Source organism: Salvia hispanica, chromosome 3, assembly GCF_023119035.1.
Source record: "Salvia hispanica cultivar TCC Black 2014 chromosome 3, UniMelb_Shisp_WGS_1.0, whole genome shotgun sequence".
Lineage (NCBI taxonomy): Eukaryota > Viridiplantae > Streptophyta > Magnoliopsida > Lamiales > Lamiaceae > Salvia > Salvia hispanica.
The window spans coordinates 43,471,690-43,492,046 of NC_062967.1; the positions used below are offsets into that span (position 1 = coordinate 43,471,690).

General features: G+C 36.8%; 3 protein-coding genes and 2 pseudogenes across 3 annotated transcripts; 2 read left to right on the forward strand and 3 right to left on the reverse strand.

Annotated features, from left to right (window-relative positions):
- Positions 1 to 259: 259 nt before the first annotated feature.
- LOC125212584 (putative late blight resistance protein homolog R1A-10) lies at positions 260 to 3,066 on the reverse strand. The gene is made up of 2 exons (XM_048112793.1): positions 985 to 3,066; positions 260 to 665 (listed from the first exon to the last, which is right to left on the reverse strand). The coding sequence occupies exons 1-2, from the start codon at positions 1,969 to 1,971 to the stop codon at positions 630 to 632; spliced, it is 1,023 nt and encodes a 340-aa protein (XP_047968750.1). The 5' UTR covers positions 1,972 to 3,066; the 3' UTR covers positions 260 to 629.
- Positions 3,067 to 4,971: 1,905 nt separating this feature from the next.
- LOC125210259 (putative late blight resistance protein homolog R1B-14) lies at positions 4,972 to 5,829 on the reverse strand. The gene has a single exon (XM_048109821.1). It carries the CDS (start codon positions 5,827 to 5,829, stop codon positions 4,972 to 4,974), a length of 858 nt encoding a protein of 285 aa, XP_047965778.1.
- Positions 5,830 to 6,014: 185 nt separating this feature from the next.
- LOC125216501 lies at positions 6,015 to 7,449 on the reverse strand (annotated as a pseudogene).
- A 6,953-nt stretch (positions 7,450 to 14,402) lies between these two features.
- Positions 14,403 to 15,899, forward strand: LOC125210260 (putative late blight resistance protein homolog R1A-10). Its single transcript, XM_048109822.1, has 2 exons — positions 14,403 to 15,131; positions 15,216 to 15,899. The coding sequence occupies exons 1-2, from the start codon at positions 14,403 to 14,405 to the stop codon at positions 15,897 to 15,899; spliced, it is 1,413 nt and encodes a 470-aa protein (XP_047965779.1).
- A 563-nt stretch (positions 15,900 to 16,462) lies between these two features.
- Positions 16,463 to 20,052, forward strand: LOC125210261 (annotated as a pseudogene).
- Positions 20,053 to 20,357: the final 305 nt, after the last annotated feature.

Genomic DNA, 20,357 nt, shown 5'->3' on the forward strand with positions numbered 1-20,357 from the left:
GTACTGACATTCTGGCTGGCCGGGTGTATCGGGAAACACTTCTACCTTTTTACTTCCCCTTGAGGGGCCAGCAGAAGATGTAGTGGAAAGATATGGCCTTGTATAGGTATCAGGCCAAGGAGAAAACTCTGTTAGCCCATGAACCGGGGTTGCACCAATTGTTGGCTGACTACTTGGTGACGCAGCCGGACTAATACATGTACTTCAAGAATGAGTAATTGGTGCGAAATATGCTACTTAACAAATAGTCCTACTTGAATGCTACTAGATCAAAATGCATAAACTCAATAGTAAGTACAACAAACATGAATTCCTACCTAGATCCAAGTTATGTTCTTGTACTAGTCTCCTCAAGAAAATTGAAAAAAGGGAGGTAGAGTCATAGCTGATTCATATGATCTCAACTTAGACACATTGGTGGTCATCAAACCTATGACAAAAAGCTGTCACAAATTTTACATCACACTAGATCACTTCAGGGAACCGATACACTTCATTTTTTCTCCTTCCCTCTCATCTTCAGACTCAATACAATTTTCTTCCTAGTTCACCTTTCCCTTTCCTTTATCAGCAGCACTAAGCCTAGCCTTATTGCTTTTCTTTGCAAAAAGCTGCGCAACACCATCATCTTATGCAAATCGCACACACTTCAAGCCTCCAAAAACCTATAATAAGAGAACTTTTAGTGACAAGACAATCACCATTTACCCTATAAAGCAGAGGATCTGGACAAGGTCGTTCATTGACAAGAACTTGGATAAAATCAACATAATACTATAAAGAACAAATCAATGCAAAATAAAACCTTTATTCTCATAAAATTGGAAAATAGTTATGCACATACAAGTAGATTGGAGCGTTTGTTTAGTATCAACCCAAACATGTTCTGAATTTGGTTATATAGTTGTACCAAATAAGATTTCAAATATTCAATCTAAAAAAAACAAAAGACTCTGAAAATTCTGAAGATAGTAAAACTCTAACCTCATGACTGGCACAAACAACTTGTAGAACATCGTTTCCATAACTCTCTTGATCCTCTTTTATCTTCTTGGCTGATTCCACAAGAGAAGCAGTACAGTATTCAACTTCAATGAGTTCAAGTGTTGGAATTTCTCCTATACCTTCTGGAATCTCTCTTAAAGACCTGCAAGAATGAAGCACCAAGCATTTGAGTGTTGGGAAAGGGTTGCTCTCAGTTATCCATTGCTCGAGATATGATCCATCAATGAGAAGATATTTCAGCTGAGGAAAATGGTCATCATTTGTTTCCCATGTCAAACCATAGCAAGCATAATTTAGTAGTTTGAGGATTTCCAGATTTGGCAACAAACCCACAATGGCCATATCTTTCCAAGTGAATCCCACACCTACTAAGGTCAACTTTTTCAATGTACAAGGAAAACTAGGACTTTTGCTTCTCCATAAGGATCCTCCATATCCAATCACTTCCAATTTTTCAAGTTGATGCAAATCCTGGAGATGAAGTTCAAATGATTGACTTTGAGGGGTTATATAAGTAAGTCCCAATCTCTTGACATTTGGAATCAATTGTAGGATCTTTTCATCCAATACAAGATCTGATACAAGCAAAAGAGTTTGGAGATTTTCAAGAGGAAGGTTTAATCCTTGTAATGGATGAGGTAGCATATGAGGAGAATGGCAGAAAAGATGCCTTAACTGTGGCAACATCCAAATTTCCAACGGCAAAGAGTGACGGACACCACCATCACGCTTTTCCCGTAGCCTTCCAGATGCTAGATGAATGATCAGCGTTTGAAGATTCACGAGATTAGACACAGCTGATGGAATGGTAAAAGATCCCATTAAAGCAAGATATCTTAAATGATACAGCTCAAATAATTGGGAAGGAAGTTCTTTTAGGTGTACACCTAAAGCATCCAATACTCTTAGCAATTTATAACTTCCAACTCGGATAGCCAACTGGAAAATTTCTGGATTTGGAAGCATAAAATGGTCCGGAAAGTTGGACCCAAAATGTTGTCTGCATAAAATCGACTGAAACTGATGCGTCTCTCATTCATCAATCCTTGTGGAAGATCAAGTCCATCCATAACATGAAGAAAGTCCACATCGCGGGCTTTCTTAATGCACATGTCTCGTACCATATCATGGAGGCAGCAACTCTTGATTTTTCCATTACTCTTTCTACTGGCCACCATTACAAGATTTCTCTTAACAAGATCCTCCAAATACTCCTCAGCCTCATCTTCCAAGCTTTTACTGCATCCATTTTGATGTTTCAGAAAACCCTCTGCTATCCACAATCTAACGAGTCTTGAAGTGCGAATATTCACATCCTGTAGGAAACCTCCAACATACAAAAAACAAGACCTTAAATGATGAGGCAAATAGGTGTAGCTCAAAGATAGTATCTCCTCTAGTTCCCGGCCAACAATAGGATTAACATTTTCAGCAATTTCCTCCCAAGAAGCTTGAATCTTATCTACTGGAGATAAGACGCCAGCAAGGAGGACAACAGCAAGAGGTAGTCCTGCACACCTCCGTGCAATCTCTTTCCCAACATTCTCCAATTGAGGTGGACAAAGGCTGTCTGGGAACACCTTTTGCTTGAGCAAATCCCAACTTTGAGAATCATTCATGAACGACATCTCATGAACATCGCCTGCAGTTTCAGGATAACATGCCACATCCAATTGTCTTGTGGTTAACATAATTCTACTTCCATTATTATCATCCGGAAAGATGCACCTTATATCATCCCAAACACGCTTATCCCAAACATCATCGATTACAACAAGATACCTCCTTCTCTTCAAATATTGAAACACTTTCAATGCAATTTCAGATTCACCAATCTCATCTCCAGACATTTGTTTTTCTAATAATTTAAATGAATCTAAAAGAACTTTCCTAAACCTATGTGGACTGTAATCTTGCGATACCACAACCCAAGCACAAACATCAAAATAATTCGTGATACATAGTTCATCATAAACAGCTCTAGCAAGTGTAGTCTTACCGATCCCACCCATTCCCACAATGGGGATGATTTGAAGACCGGATGATGGCTCTCCACAAAGGCGCATCTTTATTGCTAAGATATCTTCGCGTAAACCAATGACTGAACCGTTGCCAGTAGCTGCTAGTAGTCTTGATGATGAAGGAGGTTTATAAGCAGGTCGCTCTTCCATGACTTCTCCGGCGATTAAACCGATTTCAACGGTTAAATTTTTAAGCTGATCATCCAATTTGACGTGTAAAGGTTGATGCGATTGGATTCGCTGCCACAGTAGCTGCTAGTAGTCTTGATGATGAAGGAGGTTTATAAGCAGGTCGCTCTTCCATGACTTCTCCGGCGATTAAACCGATTTCAACGGTTAAATTTTTAAGCTGATCATCCAATTTGACGTGTAAAGGTTGATGCGATTGGATTCGCTGCCACATAAAGGTTTCGAGAATATCCTCAATTTTGTAAGCTATATCCCTAATCCTTGTTTCCCAACGGCTGACTTTGTGTGGAAACTCTTGAAAGAAAAGTATCAGAAAATTGGCATAGTCGTGGATAGATGCTACTATTTCTTTCGCTTTGGAAGAAAAGAGAGATTCATTATTGGGATGTGTGGATCGAGCAATGGAAAGGAGAGCAGCATAAGCTGCCATACTGTGAAACTGCAAATGGATGATATGATTTTGGTTTAGTGAGGGAGAAAAGAAGGGACAGATTTTGAGGCTCGAATCTATAGGATTGATTGTATGATTACAAGAACAAATTTTTATCAACTACGTAGCTTCCAATTACATGCATACCGATTACATGGAGGGCCATTTGACGCATTTTTTGTATTTTGTCACTTGTCTTACTATATAAGCCAATTTTTGAGATAGGAGATTTAATAAATTCAATGGGGAGAATAAAATAGAAAAAGAGAATTAGACGATGACAAAACAAAATAAGAGAGAAAAAAATATTGTCAAAAAAATGAAATGTCTTGGTGGGAAAACGAAAAATAAAAAATAAAAAACTCAACTACAAGAAGAATATTTCATCCGTCCCTGAAAATTTGTTGTCACCTATTTTCATTCTCATCCGTCCCAACAAATTTGTCAATTTTCATTTTTACCATTTTTGGCAGTCGAACCTACACTCCACTAACTCATTCATACTCACATTTTATTATAAAACTAGACGGAACATCTTTTTAGGTCCACGAACTTTGTCAAAGCATCATTTTAGGTCCGTGGACTTTGAAAATATCATTTTAGGTCCATGAACTACAAGTTAATATCATTTAAGGGAAAATGCCCTTAAGGCCTTCAAAGGGCAATTTGGACAATTCTGTCGCCACTCATCTTGCGTCAAAGACCTAGAGTCCAACAATTTTTTTTACTACTATTTAATTCAATTACTATCCAAATTAAATTTAAATATAATTAAAATTTATCGTAAAAGATGTGTTACTTTTTCAATTATTAGATGACCAATTATTTAATGATAGTGAATTGGGACTTGATACTTTATTTTATTTTTTCAATCTAAACTGCGTTTTAAGAACTTACTATAGGTGATTTGTGAATTATATTTAGTTTATTTGTTTTGAAATTAGATAGCTATTAATTTGGATTGTCATTTGAAGTATTATTTAGGGAGATCAATTAACATCAAAATTGAATTTAAATATAAAATTTGCCGTTAAAATTGTATATCAGTTTTATAATAAAATGTTAATGAATTAAGTTAGTGGAATATTAGACCTACTTACTTTTATGGTAAAAAACTGAAAGTGAATAATTGATTAGGGACGGACAAAAATGACAAAATAGACAATTAATTAGGGACGGAGGGAGTATTTAGCAATATAAGGAACGTGATCAAATACAAACTGTAAATATTGTATAAACTCCAAACTATGATCTGGATTGCTAGAAATGTCAACAGATGATAAGTAATAGCAAAAGAAAATGTCAATACAATGTCAAAGGTTGATATTATGTCAACGGAATTTCACCCATATCTTGTGGAATCTCCCTTAAATCCTGACAACAACTAAGCACTAGACACTTGAGTCTCGGGAAGTGGCTGCTCTCAGTTATCCAGCACTCAAGACCTGATCCCTCAATTAACAAATATCTCAGTTCAGGAAATTCTCCATCTGCTGTTTCCCATGTTTTACCAAAACATTGATCCCTTAGTTTAAGCACTTGTAGATTAGGCAATGAACCAATAATACTCATATCCTCCCATGGAAATTCACCACCCACTAAGGTCAACTTTTTTAGTATCCTAGGAAAGGTAACTGTGATATGCTCCATCCAAGAAAAACTATAAAGCCCATATAATTTCAACTTTTCAAGTTGATGCAAATGCTTAAGAAGATGGAGGTGATATCTTTTCTCCATCTGGTACACAAGACCCAAACTTATGACATTTGGGATCATTTGCAATATCTTTTCAGTCCATACAAGATCTTTTATGTAAGGAAGAGTTTGGAGATTTTCCAGAGGAAGGCTTGGATTTGATCCATCTGAGGGATGAGGTAGCATATAAAGATCATAGAGGACAAGATGCCTTAGTTGTTGCATCCTCCAAATCTCTGATGGCAAAGAGAAATGATCTCTACCTTCTCTCCAATGTCTTTTCCTAGTATAATAAACAGGAAGCATGCCAAAAGATGCAATCATGTTACAGTTTGGAAGCATGCCTGAAGTTGGAAGAATGATCAAGGTTTGAAGATTCACAAGATTAGATATGGCTGAGGGAACATTTGAAGAGCAGATTAAAGTAAGATATCTAAAATGAAACAACTCAAATACTTGGGACGGGAGCTCTTTGGACTCGTCACCCATGGCCTCTAATATCCTAAGCAGTTTAAACCGTCTTAGAAAGGTGGGCGAACTAGGGAAACTCCGGAGTTGGAAGCATAGAATGGTATGGATGGTTGGGCACCAAATGTCATCTATATCGGAAAGCCTGGAACTGATGCGTCGCTCATTCATCATATCTTGTGGAGCAGGAAGAAACTTCTCATTGTATACAACACGAAGAAAATTCTCATCATATGGCTTTCCTTATGCATAAGTCTCGTACCATATCATGGAGACTGCGACACTTGATTTTCCCATCAGTCTTCCTACTAGTCACAATTACAAGATTTCTCTTGATAAGATCCTCCAAATACTCCTCTGCCTCCTCTTCCAAGCTTTTATTGCATCCATTTTGATGCCTTAAGAAGCCCTCAGCTAACCACAATCTGATAAGTTTTGAAGCACTGATATTTTCATCTTCTGGAAACAATCCAATAAATAGAAAACACGGCCTCAAATGATGAGGCAAGTGCGTGTAGCTCAGTGATAGTATCTTCTCTATCCCTTGACCAACAATGGGATTCCCATTTTTGGAAATATCCTCCCAAGAAGATGGAGACTTAGCCGCTGTAGACAGGAATCCCGCAACAAGGACGACAGCAAGAGGCAGCCCTGCACAGCTTTTTGCAATATCTTTCCCGACATCTTCCAACTCCGGTGGGCAACTGTTGTTTGCAAAAACCTTTCCCTTAAGCAAATCCCAACTTTGAGAAACATCCATGAATTTAATCTGATGAGGAGAACTATTAGAGTCGACATAAGCAGCTAGATCTGCTTAGTCTTGTGGTTAACATGATTCGACTTCCATTACCATCATCTGGAAATACGTTCCTCACATCATCCCAAACCTCTGAGCTCCAAACATCATCCATAACAATCAGATACCTCCTACCCTTTAATCTTTTGTACACTTTTGTAAAATCATCAATCTCAAAATCGCCAATTATCTGATCCTCTCTAAACATTAGGGCTTCTTCCAACCTTTTTGAATCTAGAGACCTCTTTTCGCGCACTATAATCTTGTGATATTGTAACCCAAACACGAATATGAAAATGCTCGACGATAAGTGGATCGTCATAAAGAGTTCTAGCAAGAGTGGTCTTACCGATGCCACCCATTCCCAGTATGGGGATGACTTGGAGTTTTGATGACATCCCGCAAAGCCTCTCCTTTATTGCCATCACATCGCTATCTAAACCAACCACCGCACTGTTGCTAGTCGATGCAACTCCCGATGATGATGATGAGAGAGCAAAGTGTGAGTGAGCAGGTGCTCTTATGCCCCAATTCAAATTTCACTTCAAACTCAATCACACTCTGCAAGCTCAACACCACAATCATACTCTGCAATACCAAATCAACAAGATCAACACCGTAATTCACACACAAAACAGAGAACTCAAGGAATCAACTAATAACACCAAATGGAGAATGTAATACGGATAATTTGATAGATTCAGATGATCAAATAAGAACCCTATGTAAGGAACTGAACGACATAGTTTTCAAATACATCTTGAGCAAGTAGTAGTCCATTTGCTGAAATCTCCTATGGAGTGACTGCTGCAGCCAAATTTTCTTGAATTTCTCCTGTGGAATGACTGCTGCTGCAGCCCTGCAAAACGGAGCACCCATGCTGGTGCAGTGCAGTATCCACATTGTACTCTCGGTACTCGTTTATGTCCTTGATAAGTGCAAGGAAGCTATACACAGAAGGCAAGCAGAAAAGACAGACCTTCCTCTGATCATGCTACAATCCCACAATTGCAGAACCATTCTCCCCCTTTCCTCAAATATCCTCAACCACCGAAGATGTTAAATCCCCCCCGTGCCCCAAAAACCCCTTCTTACGAACATCATCGCCACATAGATAAGTGATGTGTAGTTTTAGTTGCCAAGTCAATATTACTTTCGTCGAATATTACCATGAAACAGTAAAAAAGATAATGATTTAGGAAATGCAGGACAGTAAGAGGCAGACCGGTCGCAGAAGATATCCATACAAATTCAGTGCTGTAGACTCAACTCCTTTCTTGGGGATGAAAATCCTTCCATAAACCACGAAGGATATTACTCATATAGTCCTACAAATCCATAGTGAATGTTTGAATTAAATAAAAACCAAAATTTCCACAAAGATATAATGCTTAAATGAAATATGAAAAAATGATAGAATATTACAATGGTTTAAAGTGTATAAACATCACAGAGATTAAATAATTGAAAGTCTGACATGTGATAAAAATATGAATGCTTAATGACAACCTTCTCTTATTTAAAATTCTGATAGAGTTTACCATAGTCAAAATGATAACCAATTAATCACTTAATCAATAGTAAGTACAACAAACATGAGTTCCTACTAGATCCAAAGTGATATGTTCAGTTGTTTACGGAATGAATACACTAAACATGAGTTCAATATCCATAGCTGATTGCATATGATCTCAACTCAGACATTGGTGTCATCAAACCTATGACAAAAAGCTGTCACAAATTTTCCATCACCACTAGATCACTCCAGGGTACGGAATATAACTTGGCAGAACGTTGTGATGGACATTGAAGGAATTCACTACGCCTGGGATCATCTAGAATTATAGTACAGAATGAAAGTATGCATTCAAAACATAAATTTCTACGGTTGCTCAAATGAGCATGGAATTTCTAGAAATTGAAATTCCTAAACATGCTTACTACTCCCTCCGTTCCACATTAGTAGAATCATTTCATTTTCTGCACTCGTTTTGGAAAAATGATACTCCCTCCGTCCCACAAAAGATGTCACACCTGTGGGATGACACGAGATTTTAGGAGATTTTGTTTTGTGTGTTAAGTGGAAGAGAAAATATAATATTTATATTACAGCGAGAGAGAACTTTTTCCAAAAATGAAAATGTGACATCTTTAATGGGACAAACTAAAAAGGAAAGTGAGACATCTTTTATGGGACGGAGGAAGTAATAAATAGTTAAAGTGAAGAATGACTAAAGTAAACAAAAGAATACTTTAGATAAGAGTCTTCTGTTCTTTATTCTCTCTCTTACTTTACTCTTCATTCACTTTAACTATTTATTATCATTTTTTTAAACCAATGACTGAACCGTTGCCAGTAGCTGCTAGTAGTTTTGATGATGAAGCAGGTTTATAAGCAGGTCGCTCTTCCGTGACTTCTCCGGCGATTAAACCGATTTCTTCGGTTACATTTTCGAGCTGATCACCCAATTTGAAGCGTGAAGGTTGATGCGATTGGGTTCTCTGCCACATGAATGTTTCGAGAATATCATCAATTTTGTAAGCTACAACCCTAATCCTTGTTTCCCAACTGTTGACTTTATGTGGAAACTGTTCAAAAAAGAGTATCAGGAAATTGACATAGTTGTGGATAGATCCAACTATTTCTTTCGCTTCGGAAGAAAAGAGAAAATGATTATTGGGATGTGTGGATTGAGCAAGGGAAAGGAGAGCTGCATAAGCTGCCATAATGTGTAAACTGCAAATGGAAGATTTGCTTTTGGTTTAGTGATGAAGAAAAGAAAAGATACAGATGTTGAGGTACGAATATAGTCGAACTTTTCTGCGCCATGCTTCAACCACGTAAAATTCTTTCAGCCACAAGCTTACATATTTTTGATAATTGGTAAGTTTCGGTTCACTTTTACCATAAATAGTAATGGGTTCCACCTTTCACTAACTAATTCCACTCACATTTCATTTAAAACTAATATATACAAGTGGAACCCCATTCTACTAACTTTATTCCACCCTCTATTTTTAACATTCTTAAAACCTGTGCCGACAAGAAATGAGACTTCTAATGGCTGACGAAGGGAGTATATTTTAATTGGATTATAAGAAAATTACTAGACAAAAAGAAATAAAATGGGTGGAATGGAATGACATAAATAAATTGGAAATAGATATTTTTTATAGATAAAAATTTTAAAATTAAAAATAATAATAAATAAATTAAAGACAATACTGATGTGGTAGATGCGCGGCTCGCAATAGACCACCGCGGGACCACCGTCCCACCCGCCGCACGGCTCCGCCGGGTACTCGGCTGTTCCCCATGCACAGTGGCGCCCCTCTATCCCAGTTAAGATGACAATTTCTTTTTTTGCACTTGTTTTTAAAAAAATGACAATAAATAGTTAAAGTGGAAAGAAAGCTTATTATAAGTGAGAATAATGTAGAAGAGAGAATGTGTGAAAAAGAAAGGGTTATCACAACTGAGACGGAGGGATATTATTTTCATCCCTAAAAGTATGAACTAGTATTTTCTTTATAGTGTGTCACCGAAAAAATATGAATATTCTAATTTTTAAAATTATTTTCTCTCCCACTAACCAAACTTTAAAAACTTTTTATATCTCTCTCTTACTTTATTAATTAAACATTAAAACTCGTACCAAACAAAATGTTCATACTTTTGAGGGCTTAGTAGTTAGTACTTACTAGTATCAACCCTGTGTGTTGCACGACTCAATAAATTTTATTAATACAAAATTAAATACATAAAATATTAAATTATAAAAATTTTATAAATCAATAAAATTTAATAATTTTTGTTCTGTTAAGCTTTGTTGTATTCTCTTAATAACTCTGAAGGGAGAGGTTTTGTACGTGTGTCATGTGCACATGTCCCTCCTTTCAACAAGATTTATAGTTTTCCACTTTTGCAACAAATATTACTAAGTATATGCGGCAAAAACGGGGTCGAACCCACAGAGACCATGGACCTATTCGAGATTGTTTCTACGACACGGGGTTGGTGTTAGCCACCACGCCTTAAGCACTTGAGTGTGGAGTGGGAAACTTGAACTTTAAACTGGGGTTGAGAGCTTAAACTAAATCTAACTGAGGGAGCATGGAATGAAATGTAATCCCGGCGTCGGAGTTGTCAATTCCTCGGCCGAGACTATAGAGCTAAGCTAAATGATCTAAACATCTAAACTACCAATTGTAAAAAGCATCAAGAAACACGAGTAAATAAATCATCAACACGAAAGTAAATCAAAGCGGTAAAGAAAGCAAGGATCCAACATCGGAGTCGTCAATTCCTTTGTCGAAACCATTAAATCTAACTAGAAAGCATAATGTGAAGAAGCTTGATCCAACGACGAAGTCGTCAATTCCTCCGATGAAACTCGGGATCTAACTACAGCATCTCAAAAGCAGCAAAGAAAGCAAAGGTCCAACATCGAAGTCGTCAATTCCTCTGCCGAACCCATTAAATCTAACTAGAAAGCAAGGTGTGAATGAGCTTCTAGGATGGAGGCGTCAATTCCACTGTCGATTCAACCAGCACACTGTAAACATGCACTAAAGTATGGAAAACATGAAATTAAATGTAAGCTTCAATAAACTGGAAATAAGAAAAATCCAACTCCGGAGTCGTCAATTCTTTTGCCGAACCCATTTAATTTAACTAGAAAGCAAGGTGGTGAAGGAGCTTCTAAAATGGATGCGTCAATTGCACCATCGAGTCTACCAACACACTGTAAATCTACACTAAAGCATTAAAAACTTGAAATTAAATGTAAACAGGAAATGAAATAACCAAAGCTTCAATAAATTGGAAATGAGCGAGGTCCAATGCCGGAGTCATCAATTCCTTTGCCGAACCCATTAAACCTAACTACAAAGCAAGGTGGTGAAGGAGCTTCTAGGATTGAGGCGTCAATTCCACCGTTGAAACGACCAACATCATGTAAATCTACACTAAAGTCTTGAAAACATGGAATGAAATGTAATCCCGACGTCGGAGTCATCAATTCCACCGTCGGGACAATAGAGCTAAGCTAAACTAAACTAAACTAAGTTAAGAGAACTACCTATCTAAACTATTGTAGCGTTGAGTGCCCCTTCTTTATTGTGGAAAACTTCTATTTATAGAGCGGCTTCAATCTTCAACCCTAAGGCAACTTCTCGTCTGAGTTGACCATTTTACCCTTGCAGTAATTTAGGATGATTCAGCAGATGCGTCTTCATGTGTGAATTCCTCTTGATCAACTTGATTAGCTCATGTCTTCACATAGTGGCCTGATCAGCTCAGCGCTCCTCTTGATCAGCTTGTGTCTTCATATGGTGGCCTGATCAGCTCAGTGCTCCCCTTGATCAACTTGTCTCCAACTGATTAATTTGCCTTCAGATTGGACCATTTTTTGCTCATTTTCCGAATTGATCAAGTTGTTCTTGCATTCTGTTGTTTCAACACTTTCTAGCTCCTGCACACTTAAATTCACCACTTTTTCGCACATTATCAACCCAGTTAGTATAATAAACTCTTGTAAAACCATGCGTGAAACAAGCCTCATCAAACTCCAAATCCTAATTCTTGTATATTGATGACTGTACAAATTAGTGATCCTACTTATTGGATTGTTTCAAGTTTAGCGCACATTCTTAAAACAACTGATATAAGGGTCATGGAAGCTTCATCAACTTCAGCAAATTTTTCTTCAAAATGGATCCTCACTACCTTTTCATGAAGACTCTATATCTTAAAAAATCTCTTTGAATTGTGATGGAGGAGATTATCTTTTTGTCACTTTCACCGTCTGATGAGATAATTTCACTCACCCAGAATGATAAGAAACATAGTGTAAAGTTTCCACAAGAAAAAAGTTTGTAAGCTAACAGATATTGGACATGTTGTTGTATTTGTCTTGTCTATCTTTTCTTTCCTCTTCCATCAAAGGTTTCACGCGCGTGAAATGAAAGAAATCTAGTGCATAAACTAATGAAAATTTAGAGATTAGTGATGAATTTAGGGTAGTAAAAAAAATGCATATCAGTAGACTAAGAAAAAAGAAAATCTTAAAACAAACTAAAATAATAGAAAAAAATAAAAAGAATATCATAACTTCATGTTAAACAATATGAAGTGTATTGGAGAAAATGGAGGGAGTGAAAAACGTGATGAAAAAAATATGTGAGTTGATTTTAAGTTACCAAATATCATATTTATAGTCCAAAAAATGAAAGATAACTTCTCAAAACTTTTTCACTTTCTTCACCTATTAGTAAAAATTTTAAAACCTTTTAATTTCCAAAAAATTAAAACCTAAATGTTACATAAACGTTATCAAATTTTGGAAATTAAAATGAATGACAATAATTTTTGCCATTGTATTTCTATGAAATGAGCAACGAATAAATGTATAATAAATTTTGGAAAATGAAATGGAAGGCCATTGAAGCAATAATCTCATAATTCACTTTACAACTTTTCGGTTAATTCTCATACTCGTACAACAAAAGGTCGTTATTCCTCGTATTTATAAATATTCCCACCAATAATGGCAATAATAAATGTCCGTAAATATCATTATGGATTGCATAATAATTGTATAAAATTGAAGCCAGTGGATGAACATTTTTTTCAACCTTCATTCTCTACATTGATTATGACATATTTTGTAAATATTCAAATTCATCCCATAACTTTATAATATTTCAAAAAAATGGCCAAAATTCATTTTTTATATATGTATAGATCATATCATCTCTCCCCTTATATCTTTTTTTTAAAATCATATTTTCATTAAAAATTTAAACAGCCAATGACCATACAAAATATACACCCATACACATCTCACACACACCGCACTCCATTCAATCTCTAGCTTAAGATTGAAATATTTTACACGCACATGCCCTAAATATTCCACCTGCACCCCAATCCTTCTCCGAGAGGGATTCCAATTTGTCGGGCTTGCATCTCTTTTAGAATTTGAAATATAATTTTCGATATTAAAAGATGAATTTCGATTCTGATATTGATTTTGGAAAACAAATTTGGATTTTGGATGAAGAATTTTCAAATTTGGAAGATGAATTTCTAGACTTCCATATGCGATATACAAACTCTGGCCAACCTGATGATGAAGGAACTCAACATACCATTTCATTTTTTAAAAGACTCACATAATGAATCACATCATATTGGTGCTTCATGGGATCAAATTGTACAAATTAACTATCATGTGAATCCCATTTTGTCTTCTCCAATATGTCTACTAGGGATGGCAATGTAGCCCGTAATCTGTGGGCTGACCCGAATAGACCGCTAAATTTAGAGGGTTATGGCTGGAAATTTATAGCCCAATAAAATCAAAACTCGATTAACCCGCAACCCGTTAGGGTCAGACTCGTAAACCCAATAGGCTGGCCCGAAAACCCGATAAAATTTCTATTATAGGCTGGCCCGATAGTAAGATAAAAGAATTTGGACATTGTCTTAATAAGAAACGAACAGTTTGAATTAGACCGGAAAACCTGACATGGGAAAATGACAACCGACAATAAAATTCGTGATATTACACGAATTTTTTAAAGTTCATGGGAAAAACCAGAATTCATGGAAAGTTGATAACTTTAAAACAATTCCCCTAAAAACAAAAGGTAAAGTTGGCTTAACTATAAAAAAAACAAAAGATGCACTGTGGGAATCAAATAAACGTCCATGTTTTCATCTCGTTGGAATTGTACAATCATACAACTATATTCGTGCCTCAAAATCAAATCCTCCATTTGTAGTTGACACAGTATGGCAGCTTATGCTGCTCTTCTTTCCCTTGCTCGATCCACACATCCCAATAATGAATCCCTCTTCTCTTCAGATATAATTAGGTCAATCCACGACTATGTCAATTTCCTGATTCTCTTCTTTCAACAGTTTCCACATAAAGTCAACCGTTGGGAGACTAGGATCAGGGATGTAGCTTACAAAATTGAAGACATTCTCGAAACCTTTATGTGGCAGCGAATCCAATCGCATCAACCTTCGCGCGTCAAAATGGATGATCAGCTCAAAAATGTAACCGAAGAAATCGGTTTAATTGCAGGAGAAGTCATGGAAGAACGACCTGCTTATAAACCTGCTTCATCATCAAGACTAGCTGCTGCTGGAAACGATTCGGTCATTGGTTTACGTGAAGATATCTTAGCAATACATAGGCGCCTTTGTGGAGCGCCATCCGGTCTTCAAGTCATCCCCATTGTGTGGGAATGGGTTGTGGTATCGCAAGATTACAGTCCACATAGGTTTAGGAAAGTTCTTTTAGATTCATTTAAATTAGTAGAAAAACAAATGTCTGGAGATGAGATTGGTGAATCTGAAATTGCATTGAAAGTGTTTCAATATTTGAAGAGAAGGAGGTATCTTGTTGTAATCGATGATGTTTGGGATAAGCGTGTTTGGGATGATATAAGGTGCATCTTTCCGGATGATAATAATGGAAGTAGAATTATGTTAACCACAAGACAATTGGATGTGGCATGTTATCCTGAAACTGCAGGCGATGTTCATGAGATGTCGTTCATGAATGATTCTCAAAGTTGGGATTTGCTCAAGTAAAAGGTGTTCCCAGACAGCCTTTGCCCACCTCAATTGGAGAATGTTGGGAAAGAGATTGCACGGAGGTGCGCGGGACTACCTCTTGCTGTTGTCCTCCTTGCTGGCGTCTTGTCTCCAGTCGATAAGATTAGAGCTTCTTGGGAGAAAATTGCCAAAAATGTAAATCCTATTATTGGCCAGGAACTAGAGGAGATACTATCTTTGAGCTACACCTACTTGCCTCATCATTTAAGGTCTTGTTTTTTGTATGTTGGAGGTTTCCTACACGATGTGAATATTCGCACTTCAAGACTCGTTAGATTGTGGATAGCAGAGGGTTTTCTGAAACATCAAAATGGAGGCAGTAAAAGCTTGGAAGATGAGGCTGAGGAGTATTTCGAGGATCTTGTGAAGAGAAATCTTGTAATGGTGACCAGTAGAAAGAGTGATGGAAAAATCAAGAGTTGCAGCCTCCATGATATGGTACGAGACATGTGCATTAAGAAAGCCCGTGATGAGGACTTTATTCATGTTATGGATGGACGTGATCTTCCACAAGGATTGATGAGTGAGAGACGCATAAGTTTCAGTCGTTCTGATGCAGATGATATTTTGGGTCCAACTTTCCGGACCATTTTATGCTTCCAAATTCAGAAATTTTCCAGTTGGCTAGCCGAGTTGGGAAGTTATAAATTGCTAAGAGTATAAGATGCTTTAGGTGTGTACCTAAAAGAACTTCCTTCCCAAGTATTTGAGTTGTATCATTTAAGATATCTTGCTTTAATGGGCTCTTTTAGAATTCCATCAGTTGTGTCTAATCTCGTGAATCTTCAAACGTTAATCATTCATCTAGCATCCGGAAGGCTACGGGGAAAACATGATGATGATGTGCATCACTCTTTGCCATTGGAAATTTGGGTGTTGCCACAGTTAAGGCATCTTTTCTTCCATTCTCCTTATATGCTGCCTTATCCAATTCAAGGATTAAACCTTCCTCTAGAAAATATCCAAACTCTTTTTCTTGTAGCAGATCTTGTATGGAATGAAAAGATCCTACAATTAATTCCAAATGTCAAGAGATTGGGACTTACTTATACAAGTGCAACCACTCAAACTCAATCATTTGACCTTCATCGTCTCCAGGATTTGCATCAACTTGAAATTTGGAAGTGATTGGGTATGGAGGTTTCTTGTGGAGAAGGGAAAATCCTAGTTTTCCTAGTACATTGAAAAAGTTAACCTTAGTAGGTGGGGGATTTCCTTGGAAAGATATGGCCATTGTGGGTTTGTTGCCAAAACTGGAAATCCTCAAACTACTACGTCATGCTTGCTATGGTAACACATGGGAAACAAATGATGACTATTTTCCCCTGCTTAAATATTTGCTAATTGATGGATCACATCTCGAGCACTGGACAACTCAGGGAAACCCATTCCCAACACTCAAATGCTTGGTGCTTCGCTCTTGCGGGTCTCTAAGAGAGATTCCAGAAGTTATAGGAGAAATTTCAACACTTGAACTCATTGAAGTTGAATATTGTTCTCCTTCTCTTGTGGAATCAGCCATGAAAATAAAAGATGATCAAGAGAGTTGTGGAAACGATGTTCTACAAGTTGTTTGTGCCAGTCATGAGGTTAGAGTTTTACCATCTTCAGATTTTTCAGAATCTTTTAGTTTTTTAAGATTGACATATTTGAAATCTTATTTGGTACTCCCTCCGTTCCCTCATAGTTGAGGCGGAACTTTTCGGCATGGAGTTTAAGAAATAAATGTTGAGTGTGTTAAATAAATAGATAAAAAAGTAAGAAAGAGAAAAAGGTGGAGAGAATAAAGTCTAAAGTGAATAAAGTATGAGAGAATAAAGTAAGAGAGAGTAAAGTAAGAAAGAGGAAAAAGTTACTATATATGGAAATGACTCAACTACGAGGGAACTTCCCAAAATGGAAAAATGACTCAACTATGAAGGAACGGAGGGAGTAGTATAACTATATAACCAAATTCATTCAGAACGTGTCTGGGTTGATACTAAAAACACGCTCCGACCTGCTTGTATGTTTATAATTGTTTCCCAATTTTATGAGAATAAAGTAATTTGTTGCATTGATTTGTTATCTATATTATGTTGATTTTATCCAATATCTTGTCATTGTTAGAACGAGTCCAGATCTTCCGCATTATAGGGTAAATGGTGATTGTCTCATCACTAAAAGTTCTCTTATTCAGTTCAGTCCTTGTATAAGTAAATAAGTACTATTTCACAACTCAGATAAGTAATGAAAAACCTATCGTGAATGGCTGTGGTGTGAAAAACTTTAAGTCTCCTAACCTACTTTGGGATGACGAATGACATTGAAAGTATGGTATGACATTGAAAGGATCACAGTGGAATAATCCTTCTTGCTGAGTACTAAAGTATGTCAGAAATTATTATTTCATAAATCTTTGTACATGAGCATATGACATTAATTCTGCATTGCTATAACTTGGTAATATGTGAGGGTTTTTCGTAAAACAGATAAATCCTAACATTTTGGGCAGATAATTATTGTCTATGAGTGTTATGATTGTTATTGCATTGACTTGTGTCCTAATTAAGGCCAGATTGATAAATACCAAAGAGGTACTCGATATATAGATTTTATTGTACGAAAGACTGGCTGGAATTAAATTCCAGCAAACTGACTAGTTGGAATTTAACACCGGCGTAATATTAAATAATTAAACCAGAAGTAGCAAATTAAATTATGCAATGAGTATTAAAAATATTAAGAATGAGAAAATAATTAACTGAAAGTTAATGATCACTAGGGACATGAATCCAACAATCATCAGTGTCTGAACTTGTGTAGGATCCCACCGGCTAATTAAGGAGCAAGTCGTTCATGTTAGAAAGCACATATTAATCACCATCTTCTGTTAAAGAAGTTGATGATCAAATTTGTGTATGAACTCATCGGTAAACAAGAACATATGACTTTGGTATTTATCAATCCTGTGGAAAATTTGTGACAGCTTTTTGTTATAGATTTGATGACCAGTAAACAAGAACATATGACTTTGGATCTAGTAGGAACTCATGTTTGTTGTGCGTACTATTGAATAAGTGATTAATGGTTATCATTTTGACAATGGAAAACTCTATCAAAGTTTTAAATAAGACACGGTTGTCATTGAGCATTATATTTTTTGTCTCATTTCAGACTTTCAATTGTTTAGTATCTGTGATGTTTATACATTTTAAACCCTTGTAATTTTCAATCATTTCTTCATATTTCATTTTAGCATTATATATCTTCATGGAAATTTTGGTTTTTGTTCAATTCACACATTCACAATGGATTTGTAGGACTATATGCATAGAGGATTGAGTAAATTATCTGATCAGCAGCCCAAGAAAGGAGTTGAGTCTACAGCCCCTGTGGTACTGAATTTGTATGGATTTCCTCTGCGACCGGTGTGCCTCTTCATGATCATTTTCATTCCCACATTTCCTAAAGCATTATCTTTCTGAGAAAAATATATCTTGGCAGCTGTTTCATAGTCTTGTTTTGGCAGGGACAAAAAGAATGTGCATATTATGTAAGGACAGGGCAGTGCAGGTTTGGTGTCACCTGTAAATATCATCATCCACTTCCTGCTAGCCATATACAAATGCCAGCTTCAGCAGCTATGTATTTAACTGGACAGTCTCCTATTCAATCTTCTCATCAATATATTCAAGGCAACTTGCCAGTTTCCAGGCCTGCTATGCTTCGAGGCTCTTATGTTCCTATGATCCCTCCTCCTGTTCCTGGCTGGACTCCATATTGGGTAGGTGTTCATGGGCGTTAGGCGTATGTCATCCAATTAGGATTGTTCATTAAGGGCATTCAAATCTCTTCATGTCAACATTGGCTGGAGTTAATTGAAAATTAGTTGGTATCCATATTGCATATTTCGCGCCATTAACTCATTCTTAAATTACATGCACAGGCACCTGTTAGTCCGGCTGCGTCACCAAGTAGTCAGCCAACACTTGATGCAACCCCGGTTCATGGGCTAACCGAGTTTCCTCCTTGGGCTACTACCTATACAAGGCCATATCTTTCCACTGCATCCTCTGCTGGCCCCTCAAGGGGGAGTAAAAAAGTAGACCCGGCCAGCCAGAATGTCAGTACTATCTAAGAACTGGGGATTGTAAATTTGGAACTACATGTAAGTTCAACCATCCACCAGGGTAGAGTGTGTCAAGGACCAATTGTGCACTTAGCCCAGCGAGTCTGCCACTACGTCCAGTAAGCTTTCATTTTTCTCCTGAACTTAAAATGTTACTACCTCCGTCTTTAAAAAGTAGAAACTTTTGAAACAGTACGGGTTTAATGCACAATTGGTAAAGTAAGAAAGAGGAAGAGAACAATGGGTAAAGTAGGAGAGAGTATGAGAAAAAGTAGCGAAAGTAGTTTTATTAGATTGTGGAGTTCACTTCCTAAAATAGAAAGTTTAGAAAGTTTCTATTTTTAAGGGAGGAGGTAGTATGTTGAAAATACTGATTAGTCTTAATTTGTGGACTTGTGATTCATTTGTATGATGGGTATGCATAAAGACACTATTCATAGCTCGTGTTTCTAAACATTGTGCACCATATTTCTCAGGGGCGCCACTTTGTTCTTACTACGCACAGTATGGAGTGTGCAAATTCGGGCCCTCTTGCAAATTTGATCATCCGATGAGTTCATTCACGCCTTCATCAACTTCTTTAACACATCAATATGTGCTTCCTAACTTGAACGAGTTGCTCCTTATTTAGCGGGTGGGATCCTCCACAAGTTCAGACACTGATGATTGTTGGATTCATGTCCGTAGTGAATAAGGTTCATCTTCTTCAGAATATAATTAATGTACGTTCCACAAAAATAAGGCTGTGAGAATTACTACTCCTTCTGTCTATAATAATCGTTCCGTTTTGCCATTTTCGTCCGTCCACCTATAAATGTCCATTTACTTATTTACTTTCTTATGATTTTTGATAATGGACCACACATTCCACTAACTTTATCTCACTCACATTTTATTATAAAAGTAATAGGAGTATATAGTAAATATAATCCACCTTATGCCATGTTTTTCCATTCACTTTACATTTCATTTCTTATAACTCGTGCCTAGTCAAACTGAGTCTATCATTT

Coding starts and splice junctions, on each gene's coding strand:
- LOC125210259 (XM_048109821.1), bottom strand. CDS start 5,829: ATGGGTGACGAGTCCAAAGAGCTCCCGTCCCAAGTATTTGAGTTGTTT.
- LOC125210260 (XM_048109822.1), top strand. CDS start 14,403: ATGGCAGCTTATGCTGCTCTTCTTTCCCTTGCTCGATCCACACATCCC. Junction 15,132..15,215: donor CCACAAGACAATTGGATGTG/GCATGTTATCCT, acceptor CTCAAGTAAAAG/GTGTTCCCAGACAGCCTTTG.
- LOC125212584 (XM_048112793.1), bottom strand. CDS start 1,971: ATGCTTCCAAATCCAGAAATTTTCCAGTTGGCTATCCGAGTTGGAAGT. Junction 666..984: donor TTGTTTGTGCCAGTCATGAG/GTTAGAGTTTTA, acceptor CTCTTATTATAG/GTTTTTGGAGGCTTGAAGTG.